At 35.9% G+C, this 22,477-nt stretch overlaps 1 protein-coding gene across 1 annotated transcript; it reads left to right on the top strand.

Annotated features, from left to right (window-relative positions):
- The first annotated feature begins 2,973 nt into the window (after window positions 1-2,973).
- On the top strand, window positions 2,974-19,835 carry LOC143084436 (uncharacterized). Its single transcript, XM_076260801.1, has 2 exons — window positions 2,974-3,121; window positions 19,553-19,835. The coding sequence occupies exons 1-2, from the start codon at window positions 2,994-2,996 to the stop codon at window positions 19,740-19,742; spliced, it is 318 nt and encodes a 105-aa protein (XP_076116916.1). The 5' UTR covers window positions 2,974-2,993; the 3' UTR covers window positions 19,743-19,835.
- The last annotated feature ends 2,642 nt before the right edge of the window (window positions 19,836-22,477 follow it).

Genomic DNA, 22,477 nt, shown 5'->3' with positions numbered 1-22,477 from the left:
TCTTTTTTCTAGATTTATTCAACATTACTTTTTAAAAACATTGTAGCATCATGTTTAGCTAATCTCGATATTCCAATGTATTAATTTGCTGAAAGTGTACTGTAACAATTAATGAATGGCTATTATCTATTTTGATTTTATTGAACCATAAAACTAATTTTTGAATCTTCACATTGAATAATCCGCGAAGCGGATTATGTAAAATGTGAAGAGTCAAAAATTAGTTTTATGGTTCAATAAAATCCAAATAAATTATTGCCATTCATTATAAATAAATTTCTATCAAAAATAAGGCTCAAAGAACTTTTTATATTATTTATATTATCAATAAGCACGTACACACATGTTGGCGTATGAATACACAACAGAGTGCGCGTGTCACCATCAAACTTGACAACATTGAAAATAAAACTAATAATTTTAACCAATCAGAAGACAGTAAAAACACCAAATTTATTTATATAAAAATAAATGTGAATCTTGTCGTTAAATTTAGACTAACGTACTCCAATAATGTCATTGAAATGTTAATCGTGAAACTCGTGCTTAAAAAAAAATCCCGCGGAAATGTGTGTACTCGTGGTTTACGTAAGTAACGTATCGGACGTAAGTGTATTTGACACTATTTTTCTCTCTTTGATTATATTAAAATCGTGTATTATTTGCGATATTATTATTTTTTTAAATAAACTTGATTTAGAAAAGAATGCTGTTTTACTGGATAAAACAAAGACTCTTTTAACTGTTATTGTAGAAATGAAATACGTGCTCCCTTTACGTTCGTTCATACCTTTCGTCCATTTGTAAGAAAGCTCTAGTAAGAAGTTTCGCCTCAGGATCCCACCGCTGCCACCAAAATGTAACCGGATGGGTTTTTACGTTGTGTATTTTCTGTGTCAACTTTAACATATGTTACCCCAGACCGTGTAAAGAGTAGATATCAGAATCCGGAGTCTCTGATCCTTCATGTTTGGCTTTGCAAAACTTAACACTAGCAAGTTTTCATTGTTTTTTAGCAAATTATATAATTCAACAAATATCAACAATTTGTAAAGATAAAAACATGAAACATGAATATGAAAAGCAAGTTAAAATTCACATAAAAGTGACATAGCTTAATCTGTCATCTTAACCTTTGTCTAGATGCATTATAATTCTAGACACAATAGCGACATTGTGTCTAGATGCAGTGAAAGGCATTACACCTTTCGTGTAGACAACACATTTCGTGTACACAGTGAACAAGGTCTGTGCAAGACCAGTAAGTCAGCGAAATCTGTGCTAGACCTTTCATGAAGACTGTGACTGAGGTCTGTGCAAGACCAGTTAGTTAACGAAGTCTGTGCTAGACCTTTCGTGAAGAATATGACTGAGGTCTGTGCAAGACCAGTTAGGCAGTGATGTCTATGCAAGACCAGTAAGCCCATAACTAAAAGCTAAAATGAAAGGTCTTTATATCAACCAAAGTGGCTGATGAAAACAAGCCCAATACAATTATTTATCTCAGCACTAACTTAATAAATACGAGACAAATATAAAATAAGTTGCAAATTCAACAAAATCTGAGAATAAATTCAATGAATTATAGCACAATAATGTAACCAGAGACATATGTCTCTGATGTTACTAAATATGATTGAAATGTTAAACAACAATTTTTATCAATAATTCATATTAACAATAGTAATTAAACGTTAATTTTACAACAGTCCATTTTAAAGGGACATAATACTGTTCCAAAACATAGGGTCGCCGTTACAAAGGGTAAATTTTGTGCAACGTTTTTTTTTTATTTGATATGCATCTATTTGTGTGTTTTCTACTTTGACATTCAATCGTGTATTTAGCTTTTATGCATTAAATTGTTTTCTTGCTCATCATGAAATGCGTTTGTTTAAACATTCTCCCGTGCAGATAACCCATCTCCTTTTATCTCCCTTATTCTGTTAATTTCGGTGTCGGTTCCGTTCGCCCTGATAATATGTTCGCCCTGTGTCTGTTCGCTTATCGAGTCCGTTCGCCCTACTTTGGAAAAATAAATATATTCAGGGCATTAAAGTGCCTATATTTTAAGTTTACTACATTTTGCATAAAACAGTTTCTCAAAGGAAGTAAATGTGTACTATTTCCTTCAGGTAGGCCCTCTTCCTTAGTAAAAAAAAGCAAAAGAGATGAAGGGTAAAATTGAAGAATATCTTCAGAATTACCAGCCTTTAAAATCATTGCCAAAAGTTGGAGATAGCCTGTTGAATGATTATGTTGACAAAACTAAAGGCATCTCTGAGGAATAGAGAGATGAATTAACTTCATATCTCAGCTTGAAATACAAAGACATTTTCAATTTATCAGTAAGTTCTGACATTCCATCTATGATGCACAACACTATATCCTTCATAATCCATCATTCAGGACACAAAGGTACAACTATTTTGAAAGAAAAAAAGTCTTATCTTAAATTTCTGTCATCCCTAAACACCTAAATAACTTAATGTACCAAGATAAAACATTCATAATTTGTCCTCGTCTACCAAATTCTTGTTTTTGAATGCCCGCATACGGTTTATTGATATGTTATAGATATTATATAGGGTGTGGATGGGTTTTCAGAATGAAAAAAAAATGACAAAAAAATAGGTAAAAATCAAGAATATAATGAGCAATAGTATAAAAAAAAAAGAGAAAATGACCTTCACAATTTTGAAATAAAAAACCCATCCAGACCATCAAGATTTTATCTTTAGATCACGGTGATTCTGATACAAATATCTTTGATTTAAACGTTGTGTTCTTGATGAATTAATACTGTTGTAAAAAAAAAAATTCTTGAAATTATCTTAAAGATAAAAAGTAAAAAATAAGAGTGCAGAAATGAACATTCATCAAATAAAATTGAATAAATAATTTATGACTTATACAGTTTGTTCTAATGAGTACACATAACTATTTCAGACCAATTATAACACACCTTACAGTCCAGTGCCGTGAATGAGGAGATGGAGGATGTATGGAGGAATCGCCTAGACATTCATTTTAATGCCATCAGTTATTCCTCAGTTCCTGCAGCAGCCCCAGTGACAGTTGTTCATGAGATGGTACAGAACAGGACAGACCTGACTGCTAGGTATACTCTAAACTCTAAGTACACAGACATTTGAAAAAAAAGGATATAAATGTCTTCTCTCTTTTAAAATAAACTACATCTACACAGGAACATATATATTATGTTAGATATACTGTTCCCAGATCTACATCACTGTGCGATAATATATAGTGGCATTTAAGTAAATATGGTTTTGTTTTTGTTTTTGGTTTTTTTCTTCATCTATTTGCCCTTTTTACATTATTTTATTTGTACCAGCATTAATACTTTATGGCATAAAATGTTTAAGAATGATATGTGTATATTCAAAAATGTTCAGTCTCCAAGGAAAATATAGGTTAAACTGACCTCATTGTTGGTACTATAGATCTTCTATTTATGAAGAATTGTTGTTATCGTACATAAAACATATTCACAATAACAACAAGTCACTCCAACATAAAATGAAAAGTGGTCCAAGACATAAAGCATCAATCGTTTCAACTTTTAACTGATTCTTGTGAAACATAAAAGGGGGAGGAGTCAGTCAAATATTCACTAAACAATAAATAAAATAAAGTTGAATGGTTGATGTCTAATAAGTAAGTGGTAGTTATGTTCCCAGGTTGAGTATCGTTTCATTACTAAGCTATAAGTAGACCTTATTACAAGAACATAAACAAGTTAATGAAGCCTGAACAGATGAGGGGGGGATTACTTCCTTCATATATCTTTAGTGGTAGGAATGTACCGCAAAACAGGGTTGCCTTTTCATGCCCCACTGGTTACACATGGTCCCTTTTTATGTCCTGCTGGTTAGAAAAGGGTCGATTTTTAAGGCCCTGCTGGTGAATGGACGTCAAGTTGGTTACTTATTCCCTATTCCGTATTCGTTACCTATTCCCTATTCCCTATTCGTTACCTATTCGTTACCTATTCGTTACCTATTCCCTATTCCCTATTCGTTACCTATTCCCTATTCCCTATTCGTTACCAATTCGTTACCTATTCCCTATTCCCTATTCGTTACCTATTCGTTACCTATTCCCTATTCGTTACTCATTCGTTACCTATTCCCTATTCCCAAATCGTTACCTTTTCGTTACCTATTCCCTATTCCCTATTCGTTACCTATTCCCTATTCCCTATTCCCTATTCGTTACCTATTAGTTACTTATTCCCTATTCCCTATCGTTACCTATTCGTTACTTATTCCCTATTCCTTATTCGTTACTTATTCGATTTTTAATATCCTTCCCCCTTTTTAATTGTATATACTCTTATATCTGGTAATAGTTCTAAATTTGTTGAGGTAAAATGATCTTTTTATGACCTATTTATATGTGTTTGTGCTCAACCGATCCTTTTACTTTATGTTCGATACTCATTTGTTCCTTATTTGATTTTTATACGTTCTACCTTTTAACTGCTTTGTGTCCGTATGTTTGAAGATGGATCTTGGTTCGAAGGGATGAAATCACCGTGTTAGCGCTTGCATATAAAAAAAGATGTGGTATGATTGCCAATGAGACAACACCCCACAATAGACCAAAATAACACAGAAACTATCAACTATAGGTCAATGTACGGCCTTCAACAATGAGCAGAGCCCAAACCGTGTAGTCACCTATAAAAGGCCCAGACATGACAATTTCAAACAATACAAAAAACAAAACTAACGGCCGTATTTCATATACAAAAAAATAAACGGAAAACAAATATGTAACACAAAAACAAACGATAACTACTTAATTTCAGGCTCTTGTCTAGAGACAGGCACATACTAACATAATGTGGTGGGGTTAAACATGTTAGCAGGGTGTACATCGTTTCGGAGCATGCTATTACTTTGTTTAATTCGTTCCATCACTCGCTTATAATTCGCTTATAATACGTGTATCGTACGTTGCACCTATTAAAACATGATTTTCAATTGTTTTGTTGTCTCTGGTGGTAGATTTGGGTTCTTAGAGGTGATATAACTCTATAAGCGCATATGTGTACCCGTTCCAGCGCTCGGATAATACCCTGTTAAATATTCGTTACCTATTCACTTATAATACGTTTGTTGTACGTTGCACCTTTAAGAAACGGATTTTCAATTGTGTCCATATCTCTGGTGGTTATAATGTGTTCTTATAGATCAAATACCTCTATTAGCGCGTATGAAATCGTTCCAGCGCTTGGATAATACCCGGTTACTTATTCGTTCCTTATTCGCTTATAATGCACAGGGTATTCGTTGCACCTTGAAATAAATCGTTTTTTAATTGTGTTCATGTCTCTGGTGGTAACAATGTGTTCTTAGAGTTGAAATGACCATATTAGCGCGCATGTACCCGTTCCGGCACTCGGATAATACCCTGATACCTATTCGTTACCTATTCACTTATAATACGTTTGTTGTACGTTGCACCTTTAAGAAACGGATTTTCAATTGTGTTCATGTCTCTGGTGGTAATAATGTGTTCTTATAGATCAAATACCTCTATTAGCGCATATGTACCCGTTCCAGCGCTCGGATAATACCCGGTTACTTATTCGTTCCTTATTCGCTTTAATGCACAGGGTATTCGTTGCACCTTGAAATAAATCGTTTTTTAATTGCGTTCATTTCTCTGGTGGTAACAATGTGTTCTTAGAGATGAAATGACCCTATTAGCGCGCATGTACCCGTTCCAGCGCTCGGTTAATACCCTGTTACCTATTCGTTACCTATTCACTTATGATACGTTTGTTGTACGTTGCACCTTTTAGAAAAGGATTTTCAATTGTGTCCATGTCTCTGGTGGTAACAATGTGTTCTTAGAGATGAAATGACCCTATTAGCGCGCATGTACCCGTTCAGGCGCTCGGTTAATACCCTGTTACCTATTTGTTACCTATTCACTTATAATACGTTTGTTGTACGTTGCACCTTTTAGAAAAGGATATTCAATGGTGTCCATGTCTCTGGTGGTAACAATGTGTTCTTAGAGATGAAATGACCCTATTATCGCGCATGTACCCGTTCAGGCGCTCGGTTAATACCCTGTTACCTATTCGTTACCTATTCACTTATAATACGTTTGTTGTACGTTGCACCTTTAAGAAAAGGATATTCAATGGTGTCCATGTCTCTGGTGGTAACAATGTGTTCTTAGAGATGAAATGACCCTATAAGCGAGCATGTACCCGTTCCAGCGCTCGGTTAATACCCTGTTACCTATTCGTTACCTATTTACTTATAATACGTTTGTTCTACATTGCACCTTTTAGAAAAGGATTTTCAATTGTGTCCATGTATCTGGTGGTAACAATGTGTTCTTAGAGATGAAATGACCCTATTAGCGTGCATGTACCCGTTCCAGCGCTCGGGTAATATCCTGTTACCTATTTGTTACCTATTCACTTATAATACGTTTGTTGTACGTTGCACCTTTTAGAAAAGGATTTTCAATTGTGTCCATGTCTCTGGTGGTAACAACGTGTTCTAAGAGATGAAATGACCCTATTAGCGAGCATGTAGCTGTTGCAGCGCTCGGTTAATACCTTGTTACCTATTCGTTACCTTTTCACTTATAATACGTTTGTTGTACGTTGCACCTTTTAGAAAAGGATTTTCAATTGTGTCCATGTCTCTGGTGGTAACCATGTGTTCTTAGAGATGAAATGACCCTATTAGCGAGCATGTACCCGTTCCAGCGCTCGGTTAATACCCTGTTACCTATTCGTTACCTATTCGTTACTTATTAGCTTTTAATACGTTTGTTGTACGTTGCACCTTTAAGAAACGGATTTTCAATTGTGTTCATGTCTCTGGTGGTAATAATGTGTTCTTGTAGATCAAATACCTCTATTAGCGCATATGTACCCGTTCCAGCGCTCGGATAATACCCGGTTACTTATTCGTTCCTTATTCGCTTTTAATGCACAGGGTATTCGTTGCACCTTGAAATAAATCGTTTTTTAATTGTGTTCAATTCTCTGGTGGTAACAATGTGTTCTTAGAGATGAAATGACCCTATTACCGCGCATGTACTCGTTCCAGCGCTCGGTTAATACCCTGTTACCTATTCGTTACCTATTCACTTATGATACGTTTGTTGTACGTTGCTCCTTTTAGAAAAGGATTTTCAATTGTGTCCATGTCTCTGGTGGTAACAATGTGTTCTTAGAGATGAAATGACCCTATTAGCGCGCATGTACCCGTTCAGGCGCTCGGTTAATACCCTGTTACCTATTTGTTACCTATTCACTTATAATACGTTTGTTGTACGTTGCACCTTTTAGAAAAGGATATTCAATGGTGTCAATGTCTCTGGTGGTAACAATGTGTTCTTAAAGATGAAATGACCCTATTATCGAGTATGTACCCGTTCAGGCGCTCGGTTAATACCCTGTTACCTATTCGTTACCTATTCACTTATAATACGTTTGTTGTACGTTGCACCTTTTAGAAAAGGATATTCAATGGTGTCCATGTCTCTGGTGGTAACAATGTGTTCTTAGAGATGAAATGACCCTATAAGCGAGCATGTACCCGTTCCAGCGCTCGGTTAATACCCTGTTACCTATTCGTTACCTATTTACTTATAATACGTTTGTTCTACATTGCACCTTTTAGAAAAGGATTTTCAATTGTGTCCATGTATCTGGTGGTAACAATGTGTTCTTAGAGATGAAATGACCCTATTAGCGTGCATGTACCCGTTCCAGCGCTCGGGTAATACCCTGTTACCTATTCGTTACCTATTCACTTATAATACGTTTGTTGTACGTTGCACCTTTTAGAAAAGGATTTTCAATTGTGTCCATGTCTCTGGTGGTAACAATGTGTTTTAAGAGATGAAATGACCCTATTAGCGAGCATGTAGCCGTTGCAGCGCTCGGTTAATACCTTGTTACCTATTCGTTACCTATTCACTTATAATACGTTTGTTGTACGTTGCACCTTTTAGAAAAGGATTTTCAATTGTGTCCATGTCTCTGGTGGTAACAATATGTTCTTAGAGATGAAAAGACCCTATTAGCGTGCATGTACCAGTTCCAGCGCTCGGTTAATACCCTGTTACCTGTTCGTTACATATTCACTTATAATACGTTTGTTGTACGTTGCACCTTTTAGAAAAGGATTTTCACTTGTGTTCATGTCTCTGGTGGTAAGAATGTGTAATAAGAGATGAAATGACCCTATTAGCGTGTATGTACCCGTTCCAGCGCTTGGTTAATACCCTGTTACCTATTCGTTACCTATTCGTTACTTATTCGCTTTAAATACGTTTGTTGTACGTTGCACCTTTTAGAAATGGATTTTCAATTGTGTTCATATATCTGGTGGTAATAATGTGCTCTTATAGATGAAATACTCCTATTAGCGCGTATGTACCCGTTGCACCGCTCGGATAATACCCGGTTACTTAATCGTTCCTTATTCGCTTTTAATGCGCAGGGTATACGTTGCACCTTGAAATAAATCGTTTTTTAATTGTGTTCGTGTTTCTGGTGGTAACAATGTGTTCTTAGAGATGAAATGACCCTATTAGCGCGCATGTATCCGTTCCAGCGCTCGGTTAATACCCTGTTACCTATTCGTTGCCTATTCGTTACCTATTCACTTATAATACGTTTGTTGTACGTTGCACCTTTTAGAAAAAGGATTTTCAATTGTGTCCATGTCTCTGGTGGTAACAATGTGTTCTTAGAGATGAAATGACCCTATTAGCGAGCATGTACCCGTTCCAGCGCTCGGTTAATAGCCTGTTACCTATTCGTTACCTATTTGTTACCTATTCACTTATAATAGGTTTGTTGTACGTTGCACCTTTTAGAAAAGGATTTTCAACTGTGTCCATGTCTCTGGTGGTAACAATGTGTTCTTAGAGATGAAATGACCCTATTAGCGAGCATGTACCTGTTCCATCGCTCGGTTAATACCCTGTTACCTATTCGTTACCTATTCACTTATAATACGTTTGTTCTACGTTGCACCTTTTAGAAAAGGATTTTCAATTGTGTCTATGTATCTGGTGGTAACAATGTGTTCTTAGAGATGAAATGCCCCTATTAGCGCGTATGTACCCGTTGCAGCGCTCGGATAATACCCGGTTACTTATTCGTTCCTTATTTGCTTTTAATGCGCAGGGTATACGTTGCACCTTGAAATAAATCGTTTTATAATTGTGTTTGTGTCTCTGGTGGTAACAATGTGTTCTTAGAGATGAAATGACCCTATTAGCGTGCATGTACCCGTTCCAGCGCTCGGTTAATACCCTGTTACCTATTCGTTACCTTTTCGTTACCTATTCACGTATAATACGTTTGTTGTACGTTGCACCTTTTAGAAAAGGAATTTCAATTGTGTCCATGTATCTGGTGGTAACAATGTAATCTTAGAGATGAAATGACCCTATTAGCGTGCATGTACCCGTTCCAGCGCTCGGTTAATACCCTGTTACCTATTCGTTACCTATTCACTTATAATACGTTTGTTGTACGTTGCACCTTTTAGAAAAGGATTTTGACTTGTTTTCATGTCTCTGGTGGTAACAATGTGTAATAAGAGATGAAATGACCCTAATAGCGTGCATGTACCCGTTCCAGCGCTCGGTTGATACCCTGTTACCTATTCGTTACCTATTCGTTACTTATTCGCTTTAAATACGTTTGTTGTACGTTGCACCTTTTAGAAACGGATTTTCAATTGTGTTCATATCTCGGGTGGTAATAATGTGTCCTTATAGATGTAATACTCCTATTAGCGCGTATGTACCCGTTGCAGGGCTCGGATAATACCCGGTTACTTATTCGTTCCTTATTCGCTTTTAATGCGCAGAGTATACGTTGCACCTTGAAATAAATCGTTTTTTAATTGTGTTCGTGTCTCTGGTGGTAATAATGTGTTTTTAGAGATGAAATGACCCTATTAGCGCGCATGTACCCGTTCCAGCGCTCGGTTAAAACCCTGTTGCCAATTCGTTACCTATTCGTTACCTATTCACTTATAATACGTTTGTTGTACGTTGCACCTTTTAGAAAAGGATTTTCAATTGTGTCCATGTCTCTGGTGGTAACAATGTGTTCTTAGAGATGAAATGGTCCTATTAGCGCGCATGTACCCGTTCCAGCGCTCGGTTAATACCCTGTTGCCTATTCGTTTCCTATTCGTTACTTATTCGCTTTTAATACGTTTGTTGTACGTTGCACCTTTTAGAAAAGGATTTTCAATTGTGTCCATGTCTCTGGTGGTAACAATGTGTTTTAAGAGATGAAATGACCCTATTAGCGAGCATGTAGCCGTTGCAGCGCTCGGTTAATACCTTGTTACCTATTCGTTACCTATTCACTTATAATACGTTTGTTGTACGTTGCACCTTTTAGAAAAGGATTTTCAATTGTGTCCATGTCTCTGGTGGTAACAATATGTTCTTAGAGATGAAAAGACCCTATTAGCGTGCATGTACCAGTTCCAGCGCTCGGTTAATACCCTGTTACCTGTTCGTTACATATTCACTTATAATACGTTTGTTGTACGTTGCACCTTTTAGAAAAGGATTTTCACTTGTGTTCATGTCTCTGGTGGTAAGAATGTGTAATAAGAGATGAAATGACCCTATTAGCGTGTATGTACCCGTTCCAGCGCTTGGTTAATACCCTGTTACCTATTCGTTACCTATTCGTTACTTATTCGCTTTAAATACGTTTGTTGTACGTTGCACCTTTTAGAAATGGATTTTCAATTGTGTTCATATATCTGGTGGTAATAATGTGCTCTTATAGATGAAATACTCCTATTAGCGCGTATGTACCCGTTGCAGCGCTCGGATAATACCCGGTTACTTAATCGTTCCTTATTCGCTTTTAATGCGCAGGGTATACGTTGCACCTTGAAATAAATCGTTTTTTAATTGTGTTCGTGTTTCTGGTGGTAACAATGTGTTCTTAGAGATGAAATGACCCTATTAGCGCGCATGTATCCGTTCCAGCGCTCGGTTAATACCCTGTTACCTATTCGTTGCCTATTCGTTACCTATTCACTTATAATACGTTTGTTGTACGTTGCACCTTTTAGAAAAAGGATTTTCAATTGTGTCCATGTCTCTGGTGGTAACAATGTGTTCTTAGAGATGAAATGACCCTATTAGCGAGCATGTACCCGTTCCAGCGCTCGGTTAATAGCCTGTTACCTATTCGTTACCTATTTGTTACCTATTCACTTATAATACGTTTGTTGTACGTTGCACCTTTTAGAAAAGGATTTTCAACTGTGTCCATGTCTCTGGTGGTAACAATGTGTTCTTAGAGATGAAATGACCCTATTAGCGAGCATGTACCTGTTCCATCGCTCGGTTAATACCCTGTTACCTATTCGTTACCTATTCACTTATAATACGTTTGTTCTACGTTGCACCTTTTAGAAAAGGATTTTCAATTGTGTCTATGTATCTGGTGGTAACAATGTGTTCTTAGAGATGAAATGACCCTATTAGCGCGTATGTACCCGTTGCAGCGCTCGGATAATACCCGGTTACTTATTCGTTCCTTATTTGCTTTTAATGCGCAGGGTATACGTTGCACCTTGAAATAAATCGTTTTATAATTGTGTTTGTGTCTCTGGTGGTAACAATGTGTTCTTAGAGATGAAATGACCCTATTAGCGTGCATGTACCCGTTCCAGCGCTCGGTTAATACCCTGTTACCTATTCGTTACCTTTTCGTTACCTATTCACGTATAATACGTTTGTTGTACGTTGCACCTTTTAGAAAAGGAATTTCAATTGTGTCCATGTATCTGGTGGTAACAATGTAATCTTAGAGATGAAATGACCCTATTAGCGTGCATGTACCCGTTCCAGCGCTCGGTTAATACCCTGTTACCTATTCGTTACCTATTCACTTATAATACGTTTGTTGTACGTTGCACCTTTTAGAAAAGGATTTTGACTTGTTTTCATGTCTCTGGTGGTAACAATGTGTAATAAGAGATGAAATGACCCTAATAGCGTGCATGTACCCGTTCCAGCGCTCGGTTGATACCCTGTTACCTATTCGTTACCTATTCGTTACTTATTCGCTTTAAATACGTTTGTTGTACGTTGCACCTTTTAGAAACGGATTTTCAATTGTGTTCATATCTCGGGTGGTAATAATGTGTCCTTATAGATGTAATACTCCTATTAGCGCGTATGTACCCGTTGCAGGGCTCGGATAATACCCGGTTACTTATTCGTTCCTTATTCGCTTTTAATGCGCAGAGTATACGTTGCACCTTGAAATAAATCGTTTTTTAATTGTGTTCGTGTCTCTGGTGGTAATAATGTGTTTTTAGAGATGAAATGACCCTATTAGCGCGCATGTACCCGTTCCAGCGCTCGGTTAAAACCCTGTTGCCAATTCGTTACCTATTCGTTACCTATTCACTTATAATACGTTTGTTGTACGTTGCACCTTTTAGAAAAGGATTTTCAATTGTGTCCATGTCTCTGGTGGTAACAATGTGTTCTTAGAGATGAAATGGTCCTATTAGCGCGCATGTACCCGTTCCAGCGCTCGGTTAATACCCTGTTGCCTATTCGTTTCCTATTCGTTACTTATTCGCTTTTAATACGTTTGTTGTACGTTGCACCTTTTAGAAAAGGATTTTCAATTGTGTCCATGTCTCTTGTGGTAACAATGTCTTCTTAGAGATGAAATGACTCTATTAGTGTGCATGTACCCGTTCGCTCGAGTAATACCCTGCTACTTATTCGTTCCTTATTCGCTTTTAATGCGCGGGGAAAGTATACGTTGCACCTTGAAATAAATCGTTTTTTAATTGTGTTCATGTCTCTGGTGGTAACAATGTGTTCTTAGAGACGAAATGATCCTATTAGAGCGCATGTACCTGCTCCAGCGCTCGGTTAATACCCTGTTACCTATTCGTTACCTATTCGTTACCTATTCACTTATAATACGTTTGTTGTACGTTGCATCTTTTAGAAAAGGATTTTCAATTGTGTCCATGTCTCTGGTGGTAACAATATGTTCTTAGAGATGAAATGACCCTATTAGCGCGCATGTACCCGTTCCAGCGCTCGGTTAATTATACCCTGTTACCTTTTCGTTACCTATTCACTTATTATACGTTTGTTGTACGTTGCACCTTTTAGAAAAGGATTTTCAATTGTGTCCATGTCTCTGGTGGTAACAATGTGTTCTAAGGGATGAAATGACCCTATTAGCGAGCATGTACCCGTTCCAGCGCTCGGTTAATACCCTGTTACCTATTCGTTACCTATTCACTTACAATACGTTTGTTCTCCATTGCACCTTTTAGAAAAGGATTTTCAAGGTAACAATGTGTTCTTAGAGATGAAATGACCCTTTTAGCGTGCATGTACCCGTTCCAGCGCTCGGTTAATACCCTGTTACCTGTTCGTTACATATTCACTTATAATACGTTTGTTGTACGTTGCACCTTTTAGAAAAGGATTTTCACTTGTGTTCATGTCTCTGGTGGTAAGAATGTGTAATAAGAGATGAAATGACCCTATTAGCGTGCATGTACCCGTTCCAGCGCTCGGTTAATACCCTGTTACCTATTCGTTACCTATTCGTTACTTATTCGCTTTAAATACGTTTGTTGTACGTTGCACCTTTAAGAAACGGATTTTCAATTGTGTTCATATCTCTGGTGGTAATAATGTACAATTTTTCATACAGACTATGAAAACACTGCTGTAGTTCTTTAATAAGTTGTACATGTTGTTGTGATGTAACAAATTACTTTTCATAAACTGCATGTACAAAACGAATGAAAGAAGGTAAGATATTAAAGTTAGTCTCAAACAGTTAGTTTTACTTGTGAGAAAGTTGCATGTAATATTTCATAGAAAATGATTCTTCTTCTCCTTGTTATTGACTTACAAATATAACTCAGTCTCAAATGAAATAAAAGTTCAAAGATTTAAAAATACAAACAAGTACACATGTGCATAAACAAATGTTAACATATTATTGACTATATTAACATTGCCATGCAAGTTATCAAAATATTTTTATACTAGTATACAGCTATTGACCATTTTTACAACACAGACTACAAATTTTGTGGTCTCAGTGAAATTAAGTCATATATTTGCAGATTTTCCCATCTTTTGTACATGTAGGTATAATTAAGATTGAGCCAAACTGCATGGAAAAATGTGCTGGAACAGTTTACTTTTAAAATATTGATGTACTTTGTAATGAGCACCATATGCTGATCCAGGGGGCTTGATGAAGACCTTTTGAAATTGTTGGAAAAATTTTGGTTAATTATATTGGAAATCACTGAAGCATGACTTGAGAGCGGCCCCCTAAGTTCTGTCAGAATACAAAAGGTTCTGGATCTGTCACTGAGAATCTACATGTATACCAATATAAAATACCTGACACTCTAAAATAAGAGAATAAAACAACCATAATTTTTTTAATAGTTTACAATCAGGACTACATCAATATTGACCTTCATTTTTGGGGTCAAATGTGACAGGGCTGCCACTTTTGAAGAACATCATCGATTATTTCAATTACATTTTGAGGTTGAAATGCTTTTGTAAAATTTAGTTGCACATTTATGATAATTTGATAAAGCTTAAAACAATGTAAGCTTTTTGTTTTAAACTTTTTTTTATATCTGCACTAAAATGAGAAGTGTTATAATTGTCTTTAGACATTAATATATAATTCACATTTAATTTGTACTTTGAAATTGCATATTGTATTGTTTTCTTATATTGGAATTGTTTTTCACTACATGTATAACATTATAATTTCAGGATAGAATGCAAAACTGGTGAAAATGAAGGTTATAATTGTGATCTACATATTGATTGATTTGAAGCAGATTTTGTTCTAAGAGTGAAATAAAAAAAACAGTGTGTTTTAGAAAGATGTTCAACTATTAACATGATTAACACAACAACAAAAATATTCATTGTTTGACTGAGAGATAAATGAATATAAGTGTAAATAAAGAGTAGACACTTAATTTTCTTTTTCTATTCACACTTTTTAGTAGCTATATACAGCTATATTACCAAGCTCCAATTACTCATATTTATTAAACCCTCTTTCCAAATTTTTTGCAATCTTTGGTAATCATATTCAATTTGGTGGTTCTGAGATATTGGTCAATGTATCTAGTGCTGACAGTTCTTGTTGTTTTTTGTTTGACTTTTAAGATACATGGTCCTAGGATAGGCAAAGGACCCATACCGTATGAATGCAAATATCCCTGTCACATTGATCATTATGGTGTTTTTATAAGTAGTGTTGTTTGTTGGTGTAAAATCATGATCCCAACACATCTAAAAATGCAAGTGTCAAACAAATAAAACTTAATATAACCACTAGCAATCAGTTTCACACTACTTACTTAGAACTAGGTCATACAGAATGAGAATGTGGTGGGCTTACAAATACTGTAAGTGCTTAAATTCTCCTGTTACTTGGGTCGGTGTAACAGCTTAACATTTAAGAACAAACAGTTCAAGATGTCACACAGAAATGTCACCCTTATAATAAATAAAAATATGTGGTAAGATTGCTAATGACTGAAAAAGACAACTCTCCACCAGAGACCAAATGAATGTACTAAAAAAAAATACTTATTTGTGTTCCTGCATGCAAATGCTCTCAAGCCTATAAACCCTGAACATGGGCTGGTCTAAAAATCTCCATGGGAATAAAATATGCTTCAGTTAATACAACCCGATGCAGATCTAGGATTTTTAAAAGGGGTTTATAGATGGGTCCCCAACCTAGACGATGTTTGGAGTGGAACCTTCAAAAATCTTGACTGACCCTAAATGAATCTTTAAGTGAGGGGCTGGAGCGGGCACCCTGAATACCAAGTTTTATTCAGCCTCTGACAACTGCATCCCAAATATTATCGACATACGATTTAGGGTTACATTACTGACTGCAGCTGGAACCAACAAATAAGAAAGATGAGTACGTATGTCAGCTTCTTATATTTCTTGTACAAATGTAACATGCTTCTGTGTGAAATCTGCCTCATAAAGTTAATTGGGCGTGTTTGTCAAGAAAAGGACACATTTGTTTTAACAAAGAAAATTCGAGTGTCTGCATCTTTGGCAAAATGTTTGGTTGATATACAAAAACAATTAGCACGCCTATGTGTTTTTAAGATGTCCTCTCTCTTGACAGAATTGACGTGGGAGTGAATTGGAAACTCCTAATTCCTGTATCCGTATTGTTTAATAAATATTCACGATGTTGAAAGCCGTTTTGTCGCAACGATAACATTTTCTGGAGTAACACCAGCGTCTATATAGATAATTACTACAATGTGTAGTAAACAACAAATGAATAGAGCTCTATTGTTGATGTTTATATCAAATAAGGGTATATATATTTTAAAACTCCCAAAAGAGATATAGAATCTGATTCTTAATCTAGAGGCATTTTTTATAAACTGTTCCTACCTGTTTCTTATGTCCAGCTTCAAATCGTCATAATTAAAAAAAAAAAAATCATCAAAGATTGCAGTTCAGATTTAATAAATATACAAATGATTGAACAGAAATCACAACACATATGTATATATATACAACTCGTCTAAACATCAACCCAGCAATGTTAGATCTGTTCTTCCCTCGCCGGGATTCAAACCCATGCTACTGAGATATCGTGACACCAAATCGCCTGCACTGTAGCCGTCCCGCTATATTTCTCTTGATAACATTTTATTCAAATACAGTCCCGCTATACCACACGACAACCTGGGCTTCATAAAAATGTCCGTTTTAATCTAGCGTCGTACTACAGTACATGATATATATAAGGCATGCAGATGTTATTTTTACAGATAAGCTAAATTATCTATAGAAAAGGATCCTACAAATGAATGTAAGATACAGTCACAGAAAATAATTATATTTATAAGTACGTCTGAGCCAGTGACAACTCTACAACAGATTTATCCATCGGATCAGGTTACAGGGTATTAACCAAACGCTGGAACGGGTACATGCGCGCTAATAGTGTCATTTCATCTCTAATTACACATTGTTACCACCAGAGACATGAACACAAGTGAAAATCCTTTTCTAAAAGGTGCAACGTACAATAAACGTATTATAAGTGAATAGGTAACGAATAGGTAACAGGGTATTAACCGAGCGCTGGAACGGGTACATGCACGCTAATAGGGTCATTTCATCTCTAATTACACATTGTTACCACCAGATACATGGACACAATTGAAAATCCCTTTCTAAAAGGTGCAACGTACAACAAACGTATTATACGTGAATAGGTAACGAATAGGTACCAGGGTATTAACCGAGCGCTGGAACGGGTACATGCGCGCTAATAGGACCATTTCATCTCTAAGAACACATTGTTACCACCAGAGACATGGACACAATTGAAAATCCTTTTCTAAAAGGTGCAACGTACAACAAACGTATTATAAGTGAATAGGTAACGAATAGGTAACGAATAGGTAACAGGGTATTAACCGAGCGCTGGAACGGGTACATGCGCGCTAATAGGGTCATTTCATCTCTGAGAACACATTGTTACCACCAGAGACACGAACACAATTAAAAAAAAAGATTTATTTCAAGGTGCAACGTATACCCTGCGCATTAAAAGCGAATAAGGAACGAATAAGTAACCTGGTATTATCCGAGCGCTGCAACGGGTACATACGCGCTAATAGGGGTATTTCATCTGTAAGAACACATTATAACCACCAGAGATATGAACACAATTGAAAATCCGTTTCTTAAAGGTGCAAAGTACAACAAACGTATTTAAAGCGAATAAGTAACGAATAGGTAACAGGGTATTAACCGAGCGCTGGAACGGGTACATGCACGCTAATAGGGTCATTTCACCTCTTATTACACATTGTTACCACCAGAGACATGAACACAAGTGAAAATCCTTTTCTAAAAGGTGCAACGTACAACAAACGTATTATAAGTGAATAGGTAACGAATAGGTAACAGGGTATTAACCGAGCGCTGGAACGGGTACATGCACGCTAATGGGGTCCTTTCATCTCTAATTACACATTGTTACCACCAGAGACATGGACACAATTGAAAATCCTTTTCTAAAAGGTGCAACGTACAACAAACGTATTAAAAGCGAATAAGTAACGAATATTTAACAGGGTATTATCCGAGCGCTGGAACGGGTACATATATGCGCGTATATAGTTATATCACCTCTAAGAACCCAAATCTACCACCAGAGACAACAAAACAATTGAAAATCATGTTTTAAAAGGTGCAACGTACGATACACGTATTATAAGCGAATTATAAGCGAGTGATGGAACGAATTAAACAAAGTTATAGCATGCTCCGAAACGATGTACATCCTGCTAACATGTTTAACCCCACCACATTATAATAGTATGTGCCTGTCCCTAGACAAGAGCCTGAAATTAAGTAGTTATCGTTTGTTTTTGTGTTACATATTTGTTTTCCGTTTATTTTTATGTATATGAAATACGGCCGTTAGTTTTGTTGTTTGAATTGTTTGAAATTGTCATGTCTGGGCCTTTTATAGGTGACTACACGGTTTGGGCTATGCTCATTGTTGAAGGCCGTACATTGACCTATAGTTGATAGTTTCTGTGTCATTTTGGTCTATTATGGGGTGTTGTCTCATTGGCAATCATACCACATCTTTTTTTTATATGCAAGCGCTAACACGGTGATTTCATCCCTTCGAACCAAGATCCATCTTCAAACATACGGACATAAAGCAGTTAAAAGGTAGAACGTATAAAAATCAAATAAGGAACAAATGAGTATCGAACATAAAGTAAAAGGATCGGTTGAGCACAAACACATATAAATAGGTCATAAAAAGATCATTTTACCTCAACAAATTTAGAACTATTACCAGATAAAAGAGTATAAACAATTAAAAAGGGGGAAGGATATTAAAAATCGAATAAGTAACGAATAAGGAATAGGGAATAAGTAACAAATAGGTAACGATATGGAATAGGGAATAAGTAACGAATAGGTAACGAATAGGGAATAGGGAATAGGTAACGAATAGGTAACGAATTGGGAATAGGGAATTATTATAGGTAACGAATAGGTAACGAATAGGTAACGAATAGGGAAAAATAGGGAAGAACAGGGAATAGGGAATAGGTAACGAATAGGTAACGAATAGGGAATAGGGAATAGGTAACGAATAGGTAACGAATAGGGAATAGGGAATAGGTAACGAATAGGGAATAGGGAATAGGTAACGAATAGGTAACGAATAGGGAATAAGGAATAGGTAACGAATAGGTAACGAATAGGGAATAGGGAATAGGTAACGAATATGTAACGAATAGAGAATAGGGAATAGGTAACGAATAGGGAATAGGGAATAGGGAATAGGTAACGAATAGGGAATAGGGAATAAGTAACCAACTTGACGTCCATTGCTGGTGAATACTATTTTATGTTTTATCTCCTTGTTTTCTAGATCTGATGAACAGGAACAACCACAAAATAAAACCAAGAATAAGACAGCTGATGATATATACAGTCTGCAGTGTCAAGTTTTGAAGAGAAAATTAATTAAAACAAACCTCCAAATTCAGTTATATGAAAGACTTCACAGCAAGCTTGATGACAATCTTACTGCTGGGTTTCTGTCTATCATGGAGCAGTAGAATATAAAGATTCTATTTCTAGTGTTAACCTATTGTTTTTTTTAGTTTTGTTTATATTTAATATATATTATACATATAAATATGTTGACTCTTTGTCTGCTTGATTTTTTATTTTCCACTGGCAAAAAAATTATAAACAGGAGTGCCCACGCTAATATGATCAACTGCTTTCTGAGGCTGATTAACATTCAATTTATGCAGAAAGTCTTTAAGATACAATTATAACTACAAATATCACAAAAACTGTATGAATTACTACACGGTATATGTTTTATTCCTAGGTGAGGTCAGGTGAACCATGTTTTGGTTGCCTTCAGCTGTTGTCTGCTCTATTGTCGGGTTGTTGTCTCGCTGACATATTTCCCATTTTCATTCTCAATTTTACTTAAGATTTAAACTTCGTAACATAAAGTGTCGGTACATACAATTTATGAAGGAAGCATAACTTCTACCTCTAGAAAAATAAAGTGAGACAAAATAAAGTGGAAAGGTAATTAAGAAGTTAATGTGTGAATTTAATTTGTGAAGTACATCTGAGTGATGTGATCCCTAATTTTCCTTCCATCATTGGCTCCATTGTACACTGCGTCTACATTAGGCATCTCCTCTTCTTGATCTTCTGGCAGTTTGATCAGGCTCATTCATCCACAAAGTTATATTGTGCAGAATGGCACAAGCCATGATAATGCTACACGCCTTTTCAGGTTTCATACGAATATATAATAAAAGTTAAAAAATTTTTTTTATTAAAATTCATTAAAAAACAATATGAACTTAATATGACATTAGCAGTCTTATTGACACTCTTCCAAAATCTTTATTAAGCGTTTTGTTCCATGTTTGTCGAGTGTTGGTGTTATTCATTTTTCTATAGATTAGACTTGGTTTCCTTTCTAGCTCACCTGGCCGAAAGGCCAAGTGAGCTTTTCTCATCACTTGGCGTCCGGCGTCCGTCGTCGTCCGTCGTCGTCGTCCGTCGTCGTCCTGCGTTAACTTTTACAAAAATCTTCTCCTCTGAAACTACTGGGCCAAATTTAACCAAACTTGGCCATAATCATCATTGGGTATCTAGTTTTAAAAATGTGTACGGTGCCCCGCCCAACCAACCAAGATGGCCGCCATGGCTAAAAATAGAACATAGGGGTAAAATGCAGTTTTTGGCTTATAACTCAAAACTCAAAGCATTTAGAGCTAATCTGACAACGGTAAAATTGTTCATCAGGTCAAGATCTATCTGCCCTGAAATTTTCAGATGAATCGGACATTCCGTTGTTGGGTTGCTGCCCCTGAAATGGTAATTTTAAGGAAATTTTGCTGTTTTTGGTTATTATCTTGAATATAGATAGAGATAAACTGTAAAAAGCAATAATGTTCAGCAAAGTAACTTAAAAGATCTACAAATAAGTCAACATGACCAAAATGGTCAGTTGACCACTTTAGGAGTTATTGCCCTTTATAGTCAATTTTTAACCATTTTTCGTAAATCTTAGTAATCTTTTAGAAAAATCTTCTCTTTTGAAACTACTGGGCCAAATTTAACCAAACTCAGCCATAATCATCATTGGGGTATCTAGTTAAAAAAATGTGTCCGGTAACTCGGCCAACAAACCAAACTTGCCGCCATGGCTAAAAATAGAACATAGGGGTAAAATGCAGTTTTTGGCTTACACAGCCAAATTTTGCTCACGTGAATTTCACGTGAATCTCATTTCACGTGAATTTCACGTGAATTTCACATGAATTTCACATGAATTTCACGTGAATTTCACGTGAAGTGATTTCACGTGAAATTCACGTTAACTTTTCACGTGAATTTCATGTGAAGAGATTTCACGTGAAATTCACATAAAATTTTCATGTGAATTTCACGTGAAATTATTTCACATGAATTTCACGTAAAATTTTCACGTGAAATTCACGTGAAAAAATATAAATGGTGTCTAAGTTATAAAAAATTAACTGTAAATCAAAAATTTGTTAACATCCCATACCTTGAATTATATTTATCATTTATTCCCTTGGAATCTTAATTTAATTTAAAAAGTTATATTTTCACGTGAAATTCACGTGAAAATATTCATGTTAAATTCACGTGAAATATTTCACGTTATATTCATGTTATAAATTTCACATTAAATTCATGTGAACAATTTCATATGAAATTAACATGGATCAAAACTCCTGTGAAATTTATGTTTCATTTTATCTGAATTAAATATTTTAAGTATCTAAAAGCGTATCACACAAAAGGTATTTTATCACACAGTACATTTTTTTCTAGGTATTATATCATTTTAAGAAACTCATTCCTATTAGTAATAAAGGGAATATCTGTTAAAAGAAGTGCTTTGCATAACTTCAGCTCACTGTTATGATTGAGATTTGCTGATTGCAATGACCTTTAGTTGTCTAAAACCTTTTTCTTTGACCTCTAGTGAAAAGAAGACTCATTTGCAAATACCACTTTTCCTACATGTATCTTAAAGAAGGTGACGGCTCTGGAAATTTGTACCTCTCAACTGGTATTTTTGGCAAATACCCCTTGTAAGCATGATATATTTGTATAGAGTAAAATGTCATGCTGTGAATCACACTTCAGGTGGTACCTAACACTTCATGGAGATAACTCTGTAATATCAGCTGAACGTTTTAATTACATTGTGTTGTTAAGCTTCTTAATGATCAAATTAGTGTTTGTCAAACTTCTATATAACCAGTGTAATTTTTCTAATAAA

Source organism: Mytilus galloprovincialis, chromosome 7 (assembly GCF_965363235.1).
Source record: "Mytilus galloprovincialis chromosome 7, xbMytGall1.hap1.1, whole genome shotgun sequence".
NCBI lineage: Eukaryota > Metazoa > Mollusca > Bivalvia > Mytilida > Mytilidae > Mytilus > Mytilus galloprovincialis.
Note: the sequence above shows the minus strand (reverse complement) of the source record. Positions and strands in the feature narration are given on the sequence as shown.

Excerpts from the sequence above, each read along its gene's own strand:
- LOC143084436 (XM_076260801.1), top strand. The coding sequence starts at position 2,994 with ATGGAGGATGTATGGAGGAATCGCCTAGACATTCATTTTAATGCCATC. Across the intron at positions 3,122-19,552 it reads AGGACAGACCTGACTGCTAG|ATCTGATGAACAGGAACAAC; the intron begins GTATACTCTAAA and ends CTTGTTTTCTAG.